General features: G+C 37.1%; 1 protein-coding gene across 1 annotated transcript in view; it reads right to left on the reverse strand.

Moving 5' to 3' along the window:
* The window catches only part of Ppm1k (protein phosphatase, Mg2+/Mn2+ dependent 1K), a 20,600-nt gene continuing 4,421 nt past the window's right edge, over nucleotides 1-16,179 (reverse strand). Inside the window, exons 2-7 of the mRNA XM_010610480.3 lie at nucleotides 14,107-14,619; nucleotides 12,672-12,772; nucleotides 5,729-5,894; nucleotides 5,128-5,272; nucleotides 4,071-4,205; nucleotides 1-1,539 (exon numbers count right to left, since the gene is read on the reverse strand). Coding sequence (XP_010608782.1) covers nucleotides 1,408-1,539; nucleotides 4,071-4,205; nucleotides 5,128-5,272; nucleotides 5,729-5,894; nucleotides 12,672-12,772; nucleotides 14,107-14,546 — 1,119 coding nt within the window. The 5' untranslated portion in view covers nucleotides 14,547-14,619 and the 3' untranslated portion in view covers nucleotides 1-1,407. The remainder of the gene's footprint in view (nucleotides 1,540-4,070; nucleotides 4,206-5,127; nucleotides 5,273-5,728; nucleotides 5,895-12,671; nucleotides 12,773-14,106; nucleotides 14,620-16,179) is intronic.

The raw sequence follows: 16,179 nt of genomic DNA on the forward strand, positions 1-16,179 counted from the left end.
ATGTACATAGCCTGAAAATTAACTGCATATATAATCCCAGCACATATTTAGAGATTCACAGTTGAACAGCAAACATATGCAAGTAAAAAGTTCAGCCTTACAGGCCTAAATTACACATCCAGCTGAGATACAGAATGTTTTAGCATTTGTTTTAGACTTATCATTTCTCAGTCTTAGAAATGAGCGAAACAGACATAAACCTCAAGCTTTCTATATCAGCATCACTCCATGTGGCATTGTTACTACAAATTATCCAACTTGCTTACTCTATACAAAAAGTGATATGAACATACTATATACAAACGTGATTTAGAGACAACAAATGAAAACTTTACACAACATACACAACTTTGTATTGTTTTGACCAAAAGACCCTTAGCCTGCACATTCTTTTCAGACATTAAGGAATAGTCACATCTATAGAGCATTCTTAACTGTAGGAAAATAGAAATAAATGGAAAGGGTGCCAGTAATAGTTGAAATACATAAGAATGCTGTCTGTAAATATGCATACAATTTAGCAATGGTTTATTATCTGAATGAATTTCTTTTGCATGGTTACATGTAGCAGGAAGTGGTCTAGAATATAAAATATGCTAACACAGCCTGGTTTTCACATTTACTCCTTGCTACAGTTATTAATCATAAACACTTGTAAGCAAGGCATAGTGGTGTGCCCCTGGGTAGTCCCAGTTGTTTGGGAGGCTGAGACAGGGTGATTGCTCGAGCCTGGGAATTCAGGGTCAGCTTGGGCAATCAATGAGATGCCCTCTTACAAAAAGGGGAAGGGAAGAAGGAAGGGAGGCAGGAAAGTGAAAGAAAGGAGAGGAAGGAAGGAGGAATGGGAGGGAGGGAGAGAGGGAGAGAGAGAAGGAAGGAAGGAAGGAAATCCCTTGTAGCTAACATATTGAATTGCTGCCAAAATTCAGAAAAACTTGAAGAACTTGTTTAAATGAATAAAACCCAAAAATTATCAAGAGAAACCACAGTTGCCTAAGAGTCTTAAAAAGTAGAAATTCATGTGAGAACTTCTGGGCTCAATCTCCAGCACCACAAAAACAAAACAAACAATAACAACAACAAAACATAAACTAAAAAGAAATTTAGCACTTATCAATGTACCAAAAGCATCCTCATTTTCCCACTCAATTTAGAGACTCAAAATAGCTTCATTGCACATATATTTATACCAAGCATGGATGGTTGAACATAAATAGAATAGGTACAATATTTATTTTAAAAAGCCAATAGGTAAATAAATGGTTATTGACACTGACTTGAGCACTGGACTAATCAGTCACAGGGTCGCATTGGCACAGGCAGACAAAGGGAAATCTTATGATCTACCACTGTCTTGATGAGTTCAGCAAACACTGTTGCACAGAAACTCCAGGTCCCGGCCAGAAATCAGGCCCATCGGCCACTGGAGGCGAAGCTTCTGCTGAATGAGAAGTTGATTTCAGAGTTCTTATACTTTCCCCAGGCGCCAAAAGGAACCACGACTGCAGTACTGTTATCTTCAGTGCCATACTGTAATGCCTGCGAGGAGGGAAGAGCAAAACACTGAAGTCCAGAGCTGTAAAATGTAAAATGCTTCCATAAATGAAGAAGTTCCACAAACAAATTAAAAGACAAAAAAGTATTGAAGTATTGAAGAACTACTATATTTAATATATAGGGAGCTCTTACAATGACAACAAAATAATAAGCAAAGGGAAAAAAACAAGTCATATAATAGCTAATAAACTTTGCAAATTGTTATCTCCACTAAACAGAACAATGCACACTTAAACACTAAAATTTTTGTTTTTTCCTCCTACCAAACTGGTAAAAACAAAACAAAACACAAACTTATGAGAATTTTAAGAAACACAAAGTACAGCACATGTTCACGAGAGTGTAAATTGATACATTCTTCCTGGAGGAAGATTTGACATACTATTAAGAGCTTTAGAATACTGTGCATCCTTTAATCTAGAGATTTGTGTTTCTAAGAATTTAACCTAAGAAAATATAACTGAAAAAGATAGATATGCATGAATAAATATTAAAATGTTTATTAGTCTGTCCTCTATAATATGGAAAAGTGAACATAAACTAAATTTGCTGATTAGAAGAACTACTAACTGAAATATGTTACCCAAATAAGACAGAATACTATGCCATCATTACAAATGTCACAGCCTTTGTGAATTAGAACACACATCTATGAAATGAGAAGTTCAATTAAGAAATAGCTCTATGGAAAAATATGAGAAAATGAAAAAGTGGAAATAAAGTATCTGTAAATAGGGAAGGGAAGAGGGGGTGAAGGGAGGGCAGGGTTAAGGGGAAAAAATGAGAACCAAGACAAGTCATGTAAAGGTACAAGATCCCAATAATGAATGTAACGTACTGTATACCTAAAATATACCAATAAACTCAATGAGAAAAAAAAAGAATAGTTCTATGGAATTGGGCCTATTCCCTCAAATTTATAAGCTCTCCATTATTATTGGTTAAAAGTAGACAACATAGTAACCAAATGAGTTTGAGCTGAATTTGTACTTTCAATGAAAGTGTACATATTAGACATGCAAAAATAACTGCTGAGTTAAACATCAGGAATGGCTATATCTTAAAAATGCTATCAGAAAAAATTAAACCAAAGCAACTTTTATATGTTCTTTATTAGATATTACCCAACTTTCAAATTTAAGCCCTGAGTGATGCACAATCCCACAAAAATGTACTTTTGTCTTTTTCTCATAGCCATCTTTAATAACCAGAAGTTAAGTATGCTGTGTCCTGCCCGAGGACACCGCACCGCTGGGCCACCATCACCCACACCCCCTGAGCCTGCCTAGCTGGGGGACTTGGGTGCCCACAGAAGAGCTGATACAGACAAACTTGGTACCAGTGGGAAAAGGCCATCACCTACCAGCCAAGGGTCACTGACAAGCTTTTTCCCAGATCTTCTTGGCCTGGCCACTGAGGACTGACACCACCTAAAGGCCACAGAGGCCCCCTGGACCATCTCAGACACTGAACTCCAGGTAACTCTTACAGTGGAGGGTAAGTCCATCCCATTCCTGGTCAATATGATTGCCAGCCATTCTACCCTTCTTTTTTTCCAAGGACTGGTCTTTCTGACCCCAACTACTATTGTGCATATTGATGGCAAAGTCTCCAGATTTTTAAAAACTCCCCCAATCTGGTGTAAATTGGGTCAGCACCTATTGCCACACTCATTTTTAGTCATCTCCACCTGTTCTGTTCCCTTCTTAGGAAAAGACATCTTAGCTAAGCTGTCAGTCACTCCGACCATCCCTGGGATACAGCCAACACTTAGAGCTGCCCTACTGTCTGCATCTTTGCCCCTCCCTGAGGCTCCCATCACCTCCCCTCACTTCAAACCCAAGGTCTGGACACTTCCACCCCATCCCTAGCTTCATCCCAACAACTGCTCACCATCCCTCTCAAACCTAACCACCCTACTCTGCCCAAAGACAGCATCCTATCCCTGACCTGGGGTTTATAACCTATTATCTCTCATCCTTTACATGCTGCAGTGTTTCTCAAGTTGGATATTTTCTTGCAGCAGTCTAATTCAATGGTCAAGTGCTTTGACTTGGGAATGTTGACTGGCTGGATTTGAAGCCCAGCAGTGCAACGTGGGCTCTGTACCTCAGATTTCCCCCTCTAGGAAAAGCTCCAACCTCAGGGTTATTGTGGTCATTACTTGAGTTATGTGAACAGTCAAAGTGATATTAGTTCACTATTATTATCATTGATTATTGCTGTCACTATCATTTCAAGGTATATACAAAATCAAAAAGTAAACAATGTGGCATTTCTATGGCCTATTAGTTTTACTTAACTACTTAAATACATTTTTAAAATTTGCTAAATGGAAATATTATGACGTTAAGTGTGAAATTCATTGTGACATTCAAGCTGAAACACAAGATTGCAAAGAAATCTCAAGCTTGTGGTAGCCACTCCAGGCTACATGGAGACCCATGTGCCTGGGATTGTCCCGCACCCCCTCCCTTCTTGGGAATTTCCTAGCAAAAGCTCTGCCATGTCACCTGTTCAGTCACTGCATGAGCTGCTTCAGTGGGATCATGGCACTGATTGACAAAGTCACAAATCTCTTGACTGTTCACCATGAAGTTAATTCCATCTGTGGTGAGGACTAAGAAGCTGTCATCAGCATGATGTAGCTGCAATCAGAACCAAATGCATGTGATTACAAACTAGACCCAAACTTAGAATAATTCTGACAATTGGAAGGTTTTATCTGTTCTGCTGAGTGGTCATATGTTTATAGGTAAAGAGTGAAAATGTAAGAGCATCAACCACCACCGAGGATAAACCAAACATTCACTTAGTAACACCATAAAGGAAAAAGTTAGCCAAATGCTGAAGTAGCCAGAATTTAAATCCTATTTTTCAGCTGACTGAGCACTTTCCAGGACTAAAATTGTGAGCCTTTGTATGCTTCAGACCTCTGTACACTTTAGATTCATGTTCCTTGTAAAAGGAGGATAGTAATACCGCTTTTGAACTGAACCTGGCACATAGCAAAGCCCATTTAAGTACCTGTTATGTAAAATGAGTATAATTTGTTACATAAAAGGAGAGGTCTACTAGGAAACCCACTGATCACTGATTAATGAACAAATATCTGCTGCCATTATTGGGAGACAGTAAGTACTAAGTAAGTTAGCTCAAGGGTTTCTGAGAAGGAAGTCTCAGATCACAGACTGGCTGTGCACTGGGATGATGTCATGAGGGTCATGAGGGCTGTGGCCCATGGAAATAAAGGCAGGCAATTATTCAGCTTGGTGAAGAAGGAAAGTCAAGGGCAGCTCCACTGTGGGAAAACATTAAATGACCAGGTGCAGGAAAGAAAGGGCAACAGAGCCACTCTACCAGGATTCCACAGCTAGAGTAAAACAAAAACCAAAGACTTCACAGCATAGCAGGTCAGGAAAATAGTATCTTATTTTATCTGAAAAGTTTATCTACCCTCCCATGAATTACTCCCCTTTGAAAAAACATTTTGACTCAGTTACCTCTCTCAAGAAAGCCTGATTATTCATTCTTTGAGTCTATATCAAATGTTTTCAAGTCGTTTCTTACCTTAATCCTCTTAGTTTCAGGTTCTGCTATCACACCACTGGTTTTCAGATCCAGATCTCCAATACTCCTTGTCATTGCAAGCCTGCCATTCACATGAGGCTGTCCCACACTATTCCAAGCTACAAAGCCACCACATTTCTTGATCCTGATCAAGAAAAAGATAAAACACTGAAGATATAATTGCAGAAAACTACATCTGTTAATTTTATGCACAGTATCAATTTTAAAATGCAAAACTTTGGCTGGGAGTAGAGCTCCATGGAACAGTGCTTGCCTAGCATGCATCAAGCCGTAGGCTTGATCCCCAGCACCACAAAGAAAAAGAAAATTTCATTTCAGTGGTATAGGTGGTGCACATCTGTAATCCCAGCTACCTAGGAGATTGAAGGAGGAGGATCCTAAATTCAAGCCCATCTTGGGCAACTTAATGAGATTCTGTCTTAATATAAAAAAATTAAAAAGTGGTTATCTAGTATCTATCTTAGTAAGAGACCTTGGGATCAGTCCTCAGTATTGAATAGATAAATAATGCTTTATTTCCTCTTGAACTATAAACAGCATCCCCATAGAATGATTCATGATTCATGGTGGGTGGCAGTACCTTTCTTTTTCATCTTTTCTTTCCGGAGTATGGTCAGTGGTCAGTTTCATGGGTTTTCCTTTTCTGCACAAAAGAGCCCGGCTGTCCCCAACACTAGCTATAACCAGTTCAATGCCATCTCGCAACAGGGCTACTGTTGCAGTAGTCCCAGAAGTCAGAAGGGTTGCTACAAATATTATAAAAAAGAATATGAGTTAGTGAGAGTCAAATGATTGGATATAGAATTTTTATTAAAAAATAAAACACGAGCATGATAAACTAATGCTGGGATGTATCATTATAATTTAACTAGAGCTATGCAAGTAAAATGCAAATGAGCTATGTAAGTAACAGCATGCAGAGAAATGAGTATTTATCTTAAATAACAAGGCTCCATGCAAACAGAAAAGGTTGCTAATTTAATTTGGTAAATAATGCATTACTGTTTCCTAAGTGGCTTCTTTTCATATAAAGTAGCGTGGAATTGAACTTATGATGATGACACTTTTGTGTATAAATCAGGAGTCAAAACTAAAGTACTTTAATTAGGCTGGCTGCTGTGACAGGATAATTTAGATCTGCTGAGGCCATTCAGGCAAGCTGACTTTTTTGCAATCATCAGATTAGGTTTTTCTCCTCCACAAAATATAATTTTATAGAATAGGCTGAAAGATGGAAAGGGCCAACCATTTGCTCTTTATTTGTTTGGTTTTTGGTGGTTTTTGAGATAGGATCTTGCTACATAGCTAGCTCAGACTGGCCTTGAGCTCACTGTGTAATCACCTCGGACTCCTGCCTAAGCCTCCAGAGTGCTGGATCCTGCACCACCATGCCTGGCTGGCTCAACTATGTGCTGTTCAGTGCTATGTGTTTCTTTTTCCTTCTACAGTTGTTTTAATTTCATAAATCATCACCAGAAATATTCTAAAATGGTAGGAGGCTCAATACATTTCTCTTCATCTTTGTTCTCCCTAAACATGAAACAAAGTTAGAGCCATAATTACATTAACAGAAGATTTGAGGGGCTGGGAATAAAACTCTTTCTAGTTTCTCATAAACTTGGTGTAGTTAACACTATTAGCTTCAGAAGGATCTAAGACAGCCTGTATCCAAATGCAGGACAGTACTGCCAACTGTTGATTCTGTGTCCTAACCCAGAGCATTCCAAAAATATTAAATTTCTCTGACTGAGATCAAGTAAAATTCAGTGTGGCTTGAGATTGCCACTATTCACTCCATCCAAATAAAACTGCATTCTTATATTTTTCTTTGACTTATTCTAACAGTGTTTGCCCTAAGATCTTTACAATTTATTGAAAAAAATATATTTAAGGTGCATTGAGCCTTGCTAAAAGTGAAATATTATAAAATTATCAGCTAAAAATAAAGCAAAATGGAAGAAATTGAAAAGGATAACATATTTAAAGCAGGTATTATCTCTAGTAACATAGTTAATTCTTATAAAGCATTTAAACATATCCAGATGATCATCCAAAAATGATTTTAACTTTAAAGGTAAATTTAAGGAGAAAGAAATATTATTGATTGAGACTCAATATTTCCAAGAATTTTTTCCTCCAAGACAATTCCCAAAACGTCATCAGTAAAATATTTTGCAAGGATATATATAAATTTTTATATATGTATATGTATGTATATATATATATATATATCAATAGATTTTTCAAATCAGTATATTAAAATGCCTGCTTTAATTAGAAAGGTACAATGGAAAAGCATGAATAAATTCTACTTAATCTTTCATAGTCATGCTGAATTTACTTTATTGAGAAATAGCATTTATAGTTGTACTATCTTCCCAAAATCAGTATAAAAATGCCTGCTTTAATTAGAAAGGTACAATGGAAAAGCATGAATAAATTCTACTTAATCTTTCATAGTCATGCTGAATTTACTTTATTGAGAAATAGCATTTATAGTTGTACTATCTTCCCACTTGTCTCTTGATTTTGGAACTGTTGTTTCAAAGTCATATCACTGTTGCAAAATATATAGTAGTGATGTTTATATTACAAATGTTAACTTTTAACTTGAGATTAGCCAGACATTACACAATGATGAAATTTTTGCACAGCAATGGAATCTTTACCATTTAAACCATCTCTTATTTTTAAATAATTTAAACAGCCAGGCAAGGGAACACAGGCATTTATTCAGATGTTACCTTGTTGTTGTTCTTGTTGGTACGGGGATGGAACTCAGGACCTTGTACTTGCGAGGCAGGCAGTGGCACCACTGAGCTAAATCCCCGGTCCAATAATAGCTTTTTAAAAAGTTATCTTTAACTGGCTATCACAAGAGTTAAAATTTGAAAAATGGAAGTTTAGCAGTTTAGGTTTCTAATTCATGGTTCTTCCATGTAGGAGTTTAAGAGTTTGAGTTTTTATCAACTCACCTTCACAGTTCCAAAATCCCACTGTTAGGGAAAAGTTTCAAAACTAACTGTTGATTCTGATTTGCTAAGCATCTAAGAATATAAATAGTAAATCAGCATTTATTGTCAGTTAACATTTAATATGGAAACAAAAATTCTCACTTTTCTGTCCTAATAAAACTATAAAACGAAGACATCTTTCAATAAGTTCTTAACACTCACTGGGCAATTTCTACTGCAATTCACCTCAACTAATGGGACAAAGAGGATGTGGGAACCTTCCAGTAGTCCAGGATAGGAACCGCTGGACTCCTTCACCTGAGACAAAATTAAGCAGATCCCTCTTTCCACTGAAGCCCAGCAATAGTGTCCTCGGGCTCCAGGTCTAGAGCTGCTGACCACGTACAGTTCTCTGCCACAAATAACACGCACAGAGGCAAATAGGAAATTCACCCAGGAATTGTGCTCAAACATTACAAACCTGCAACACAGGGGAGAGCAGAGAAAGAGCTGCAAAATAAGGGGAAGGGTTTTATTTTGGTGAAAATTTCACTAACAAATTATATCATATTCCAGGAGTGCCAAATTAATGATGTGAAAACTCAACTTGCTCAAGTTGATGGTATTTTGTAGTTGAGTCTTTCTTTTTAATCTCAGAGTAATACTTCTTTCTTAGTTTTGTGTCTTCCCAGGTAGGAAAAAATTATATGCAAATGCATCTATACCAAAACATAACAGAAGCAACACATGCACATCTGCACACACACACACACACACACACACACACACACTTACATGGTTGGTCTTGAACACAGTAAATAAGTACAATTACTGCGTTACAAAAAATGCACTGTAAATTTGTTTGGTAACAACATCAAAGTTGCCTCAATAACAACAGAGTAAATTCCCAGGGACAGCACTGAATAATCTGTATCAGACAAGCAATACACAGGCAGAGGATGTGAACCACAGTATACTACCAAGTAAGGCTCTTGAGCACTAACATATTTATAATTTATATAAATCATAAGATGGGTATTTCTGCAGCTCTGTCTTTTCCCCAGTGTTGCAGGTCAACACAACAGAAGAAAAATTATCACAATTTTGAACAGCAACATAAAGTTAAAAGCTGTACTTTTCAAAGTATAATAACCCCAGGAACTATTCACCTGCACAGTGTAAATAATATTATAAACCAATCGTCTTCATACTTATTAAAATAGGTTTTCTAGACATGTATGACTCACAAACACCAAAACCAAAGTAATGAGCTGAAGTAGTAACAGCACAATAAGAACTCCTCTTTGATGCTGTCCCTACTCTTTTTTTTTTCCTTCCAGTTTGGTGACTCCTAGTAGAAGGATATTTTAAAATGTTGTACAGGGTCTGGGTACAGCAACACAGCTCCATAGTCACACCATTCTGGGAGGCTGAAGCAGGACAGTGAGTTAGAGCCTAATCTAGAAAACTTAGGCAACTTAGACCTTGCCTCAAAAATAAAATATTTTTAAGGGGCTAGAGATGTCACTCAATGAGAAATCCTTGGGTTCAACCCCTAGTACTGGAAGAGAAGAAAATCGTATAGGCTGGGGTTGTAGCTCAGTGGTCATATGTTTAAATATCTCGGTTCAGTCTGCAACACTACACACAAAAAGTCCCTGGTTAGTTCTTAGTGTAATTTTTCTATAAATAAATCATAATATGAAGAGCAGCGATGTTTCCCATGAGACAAGCTGTCCCTCCATTTGTGTCTCTCCCTCTGTGTCAGAGCAGGTTTTCTCTTTTTGATCCATTTGTCCAATGGGGAGTTTTGCTGTTCTCAAAGCTTAAGTGACCTACAACCACTTTGAAGAGTTTATAAGATATACAGGATTATAATCTAAATTTTCTATTACCTGGTTTGTTTTAAGTTACTATTTATGAACAACAAGGCATTGGATATCATTTGAATTCACTGGCTGGTTTAATCATTATAAAAATACATATTACTATTATAAATTGAATACAAAAAAATTCAAAGTTGGTGACAAAAGAAGTGCTGGGGTGTAGCTCAGTGGTAGATCACTTTGCAAGGCCCAGTAGTTTAGAAAAAAATACCAGAACCAGAATATATATATATATATGTGTATGTATAAAATACTATCACACACACACACACACACACATATATATATATATACACACACATACATAATACTATACACTCATAATACTGATACTACTTTAGTTCTTGCTAAAAACTTCTTTTTCTTCAATTTAAATATCCTTGAAATCTATAATGAGATAGGTTTCTTTTTTCAGTCCAAAAATTGAAAAGTTAACATACAGGATTCCATGTTTAGTGACTTTCATATATTTGATAAAATAGGTCCCAGTACCAAAAGATAATTTTTGCCATCTTTGAAAGATTAAGCAATTTATGAAGAATAAAATTTTTAAATATTCTTAAAACAATAATTTTTAAAATGTAGACTAATAAACTATAAGAATATATGCATAATGATATTTAATGACAGTGTTATATTTTTATTAGCATATTAACCATTATTCTATCTTGGTCTATTATACTTTCAAACAAAAGCTATTACAAATGAAGTTTAAATATCTTTATGAAAGTTATAAGATCAATATCTTAGAGCATATGACAGAAACTACACAAAATATTTTAATTTCATTGTTAGGAATGAATTGTAGTCTATGATTAATTTCCCTATACACCTGTTGGGCTATGTTAAGAAAGTGATTTATAGAAAATTTCTTTTAAGGTACTCAAGTTAAATAAGTAAGTTCAAAATTCCCTTGAGTTACAATTTATTACTTATTAAATGAAAGAAGTCCTTTCAAATTATACAGCAAATCTAGTACTGATGATCCTCAGCATCAACACTAATTGGATCCTTTTCAAAAAGGCTGACTGCACCTTGAAAGTGTTTAGCTTTTGGCTGCACGCCAAGGTTCTCCACCATTCTCTTCTCCAACCTGGCCTTGCAAGCTCCAGCTGTTTGCAGGACAACTGGTCACACCACAGGTGTGACAGTGTTGCCCATAAACAATGTGGTGTGTGATGCAGCCAGACTCACAGCCAGCCCAGGAATGGGTAAACTAAGAACATACCAAAACTTAGAGTTATAAAAATAGAACAAATTTATTTTCTTTTCTTCTTCATGTGTTTTACCCATTTGGCACAAGAGCTCAATCTTAGGCAAAAACTTCACCCTCTCTCACCTCCTATCTTCTTAAAGGTTGTTAAAGGAATGAAGGAGAGAAGAAAATGGGCCTGATAATGTACAAACTAAAACAGAACAAAGGGAGAGCAGATGAGAATGTTTTTCTAAAGAATCTATGGTGAGGTTCTCAAAAGAGAGCAGGAAAGGGCTGAGATGTAGCTCAGTGGAGCAGCGCTTGTTCAAAGTGGGAGAGGTCTGATACCCGGCACTATGAAAAGAAAAGAACAGATAAAAGAAAAGAAAAGAAAAGGAAATAAATACCTTTCAAAAGTGAACAGAGCCATCCCAGAGTTACCTACTTCTCTCCTCAATACTCTGGTTTCTCTTCAGATCGCATAAATCTTTCGCCTTTTACTACTCCTCTCCTCATCATTAAATACTCATGTGAGAAAAGCCACACTGGGGCTCAGGAAAGTTCCAGCCCTAAGCTGAACTGACCTTTACCCCTCTGAGTTTCAACTCCTATCTGTGAAATGGAGAGGATTTCTATCCCTGTGCACTCCAACTGAAAAATGTGAAAGTGACATTTCTGTGATACATTTTTTAAAAGAAAGGGATGAAACAAATACAGATTAATATTATTATTCACTTTCAAATCAGCTTCGAGGCATACATGCTATGGCTGCTGCTTCAATTTTTAGAGTTCAAATTAAAAGCAAATGACTTGGGCCAGCTAACTAGAAAATATTGGCTACATTTTCCTGAAATAGTTTTGATAAATCTAGTCAAAACCAGAAACATTTTACTTTCAAAATCATACTGTACACATATTTTTAAATTCAGTTGGCATGCTCTAATATTTAACAAAAATAAAAATATTACTAGTTAACACAGAAAAACTGCAAGGTTGAGCTTTAAAAAGTAGAAGAAAAATATCTTCCTTTTGATTATACAAACTAGTGCATTTAGCAATTTCCTTTCCTATTTTAGGATTTATTAGTTATTTTCTTGTTGGAACAATCTCCTTCCTCTGTAGATATGATTATTGGAGTATTTTAGCCCTTGCTCATCAGATCTGTTGGTGGGAAAAATATTCTCAAAGTATAAATATCTTATTCATAAAGCAAGAAATCAAACAGATGAAAACATTTTAAAATCTTCTTAAAATTAAAAATCTTTTAAAAATATCTAATAACAGAACCATTAGGAGGTTGTCTTTCTGAATAATTCTCATGTTACAGTGAGGTACTGACATTACTTTGCATTCCAAATAGCATATATAAAATCATTTCTACATAAGGCTCCTTACAAATAAACTTACATTAAACCCCCGCATAGCTAGGTTGTTTCCGTTGTACCCCCCTCTCCCCAAAACCTTGAGAAATGTGATTGCTTTACATACCATTAACAGACAGGTGGGCATGATTTGCAAAGGCTTTATCTATTTCTAGAAAAGCCAAGGTCAACACAGTTTCCAAGTTCTTCTCTTTAGGAAGCAAATCCCTTTGAAGAGAGGAAAGAGAGCCCCAAACAATCACTTTACCATAGGTATCTCTCTTCATGATCACTCTATACAACATTCCACACAATAGACTTATTAAATATTTACTTATTTATTTGTTTGCTTGTTCGTTTTTGGTATTAGAATGGAACCCAGAGCTTCATGCATGTGATAAGCTTTTAAGGGCAGGAAAATCAAAGTCTGACTGGGGGCACAGTCCAGTGGTAAACTACTTGCCTAGCATCCATCAATCGATTAATCAGTTTTTTGAGGTACTGGGCGTTAAATGCAAGGTTTTCCCAAGGACTTGTCTCCAAACTTTTTTTATATTTTATTTTGAGACAAGTTTGGTAAATTGCCAAGGCTGGGCTCAAACTTTTTATCCTCCTGCCTCAGTTTTCCATAGTGATAGGATTACAGACATGTGACAAGTGCCTCTGCTTAAAGAATTAGTTCTCACTACTACAACCCTGTGATAGTAAAAGTTTCTTCATATTAAGGTAAACCACTGAACTATGCAAGGTAGTGTATGCCTGTAATCCCAGCACTCTGAGTGTCTGAGGTGGGAGGATCCCAAGTCTAAACCCAAGACTAGCTTAGTGACTTAGTGAGACCCTGTCTCAGAGAAAGTTTTTAAAAGTCTGTGGGTTTGATCAGTGCAAAGGCTCTGAGTTCAATCCCCCGTACTACAAAACTTAAAAAATAAATAAATTAAACTACTGAGTCATTTTGTGGAATGAGGTAAATTATGCATAAATCAACTGATGAACAGTAGAGCTAACTATGCACACAGGAACATAAAAAGAAGTATATGGTCATAACTCTGATGTTTCCCCTCTTTTAATTATAGCTATAGTGATTCTCAAAACAGCAATAATAATAATAGGAGGACATAAAATTTTAAAGGGCCTCAAAACTCCCACATGAAATGCGTGTTTCCACTTAAATGGCGCCGTCCAAAGCTCTTTTCAACCAGTATTTAAAGCTGTTCATAGCACTTGAAAGAGTACCATTTATTGAAGCACTTATTACATTCCCTGCACTGAGAGGAGTAAATGTGCCTGATTGGTTATCTCATATATTTTATGCTAATTCATGGGAAATGGTCAAAAATAAAGTACTATACATTCAGGTCTATGCTTTCCTAGAGAGGTATTCAGACACATTTCTGAAATGGTACTAATTATGAGTCATAAATGGCATGCATACACTACTGTTCATTCATAGGGTGGCAGTGCAAACGTAGTTTGCAATGGACATCTCAGCCTAAACGTAAAGCTTAAACAGGAAATAGGGGGGAGTTGTCAAATCAAAGGTGAAAGGCAAAGGTACGTACATAATACATTTCTCCATGTGGGTGTGGCAGAAATCTGCAGCTGCAGGTCCCCCGTGTCCATCGTACACTGCAAAGTACAGGACCTCCTCTGTCAACTGAGCAAAGTCAAATCGATCTTCATTCTCTTTCCGTTTGCCAATATGGGAGGCGCAGCCCACGTTTTCCAGGCTGATTTTGGGAATTGGCTTGCCATATTTAATGCTGGGTGGCAGTAGAATTGGCTCATCAATGCGGTTATCCCAAATCCCAAAATTATCCCAGGTGGCTGGACGCCCACTACCGTCAGGGTCGAACCGAGAACATCTGGGCTCTGACGTGGAGCCGTGGCACACAGGAGTCACCAGCCTGTCATCCTGCAGCAGTCGAGAGCTTAGCAGTACTCGCCTTCTCACCTGGTTCCCACCACTTCTAACCAAAGTAATCAAGGCTGCAGTTGACATAACTTCCCTCCAAAGGCGTCGGAGTGAGGGAAAGGTCAACAATAATGAAATATCTTCAAGAGAAATAATACAACTGCCACGAGACAGAGAGAGAGAGAGAGAGGGAGAGAGAGGGACTCAGTCAATAACTCTGAATATAATTAGTAAATTATTAGACAGTACAAAAATGAAAGCCATAAAGAATCTGCCAGAAAATATATACATGTATGTTACATATTGGGTGGGCACTCGACAGACTACTTCTAAGAATAGCGAATTAGAAGTGAATCTACTTACCTACCCAATTCACACTATTTAAATTCTACAAACATGTGATAGTATGCACGTAGGTAGAACATAAAGTGCCTCTCAAACTTTAACCTGCAATCTCACCAGGGTCTTGATAAATGAAATAGCTTTTAGTTATTACTTATATATTTTGATTCATTTGATATGAGGTGGGGTACAAAGTGGGCCTGGAGATTCTGCTTTTCTTTTTTTGTTTTTTTTCTCATTGAGTTTGTTGGTACTTTTTAGGTATACAGTATAGTTACATTCATCATTGGGATCGTGCACCTTTACATAAATGAGTCACACATGTGTAAACACCAAAGAGATTCTGCTTTTCTACCCAGCTCCCTGATGATAACAAAGCTAGCAGGTCACACTTCTGAGTAGGAGGGATACAAACGCAAGTAACACTTTTCCCTTCTTTAACTCTATTGCTCCAAAGAAAAGAGAAATATTAAAAACAGCATTTCTCTCTCTCCTAAGTGAGAAAAAAGAGAAAAAAACAACTAGGTAATAGGCTGCTTATAATAATATCTTGAGACTACACTTTCTTGAAACTATTGCTCTGCCACCTACTTAAGTGCACACTTAAAGCCTACCTTGGTGCACTACAGGGTATCACCAGAGAATTCTGACCGCCCTGCAGGGAGGGCTGTCTCTCTGGGCATTTTCCAATATAAATGTTTTAAGCAGAAATGCATCCCAATAGCAACCAATCTTTCTTTCCTTCTTTTAATTTGATTTATTCCTTATTTATTTTACAGTGCTGTAGACCAAACCCAGAGCATCACGCAAGCTTGCCAAACACTCTACCACTGAGCCACATACATCACCAGCCTTCTTTTTAGGTTGAAAGGTAAAAATTAACCTGAAAGGATGGCATAATGTTACGATTTCATATGCGGGCTGGGGATTTAGCTCAGTGGTTCCACTACCTGCCCAGCAAGCACGAGGACCAGAGTTCAATCCCCAGTAAAACCCAGAGCATCACGCAAGCTTGCCAAACACTCTACCACTGAGCCACATACATCACCAGCCTTCTTTTTAGGTTGAAAGGTAAAAATTAACCTGAAAGGATGGCATAATGTTACGATTTCATATGCGGGCTGGGGATTTAGCTCAGTGGTTCCACTACCTGCCCAGCAAGCACGAGGACCAGAGTTCAATCCCCAGTATACACTCAAATGAATTCACAATAAACAAAAAGAGCTTGAAAAAAACCTCTCTCAGCCAAAAGGCACACACACAAACACACACACACACACACACACATACACATACACACCAGCATGAGTGCATCTATGTGAAAATGCATTACAGATTTCAAGTAATCACTTGCAAGTGAATTTTTTTTTTTTTTTTT

Source organism: Fukomys damarensis, unplaced genomic scaffold (genome assembly GCF_012274545.1).
Source record: "Fukomys damarensis isolate Sample0158 unplaced genomic scaffold, DMR_v1.0_HiC HiC_scaffold_32, whole genome shotgun sequence".
Lineage (NCBI taxonomy): Eukaryota > Metazoa > Chordata > Mammalia > Rodentia > Bathyergidae > Fukomys > Fukomys damarensis.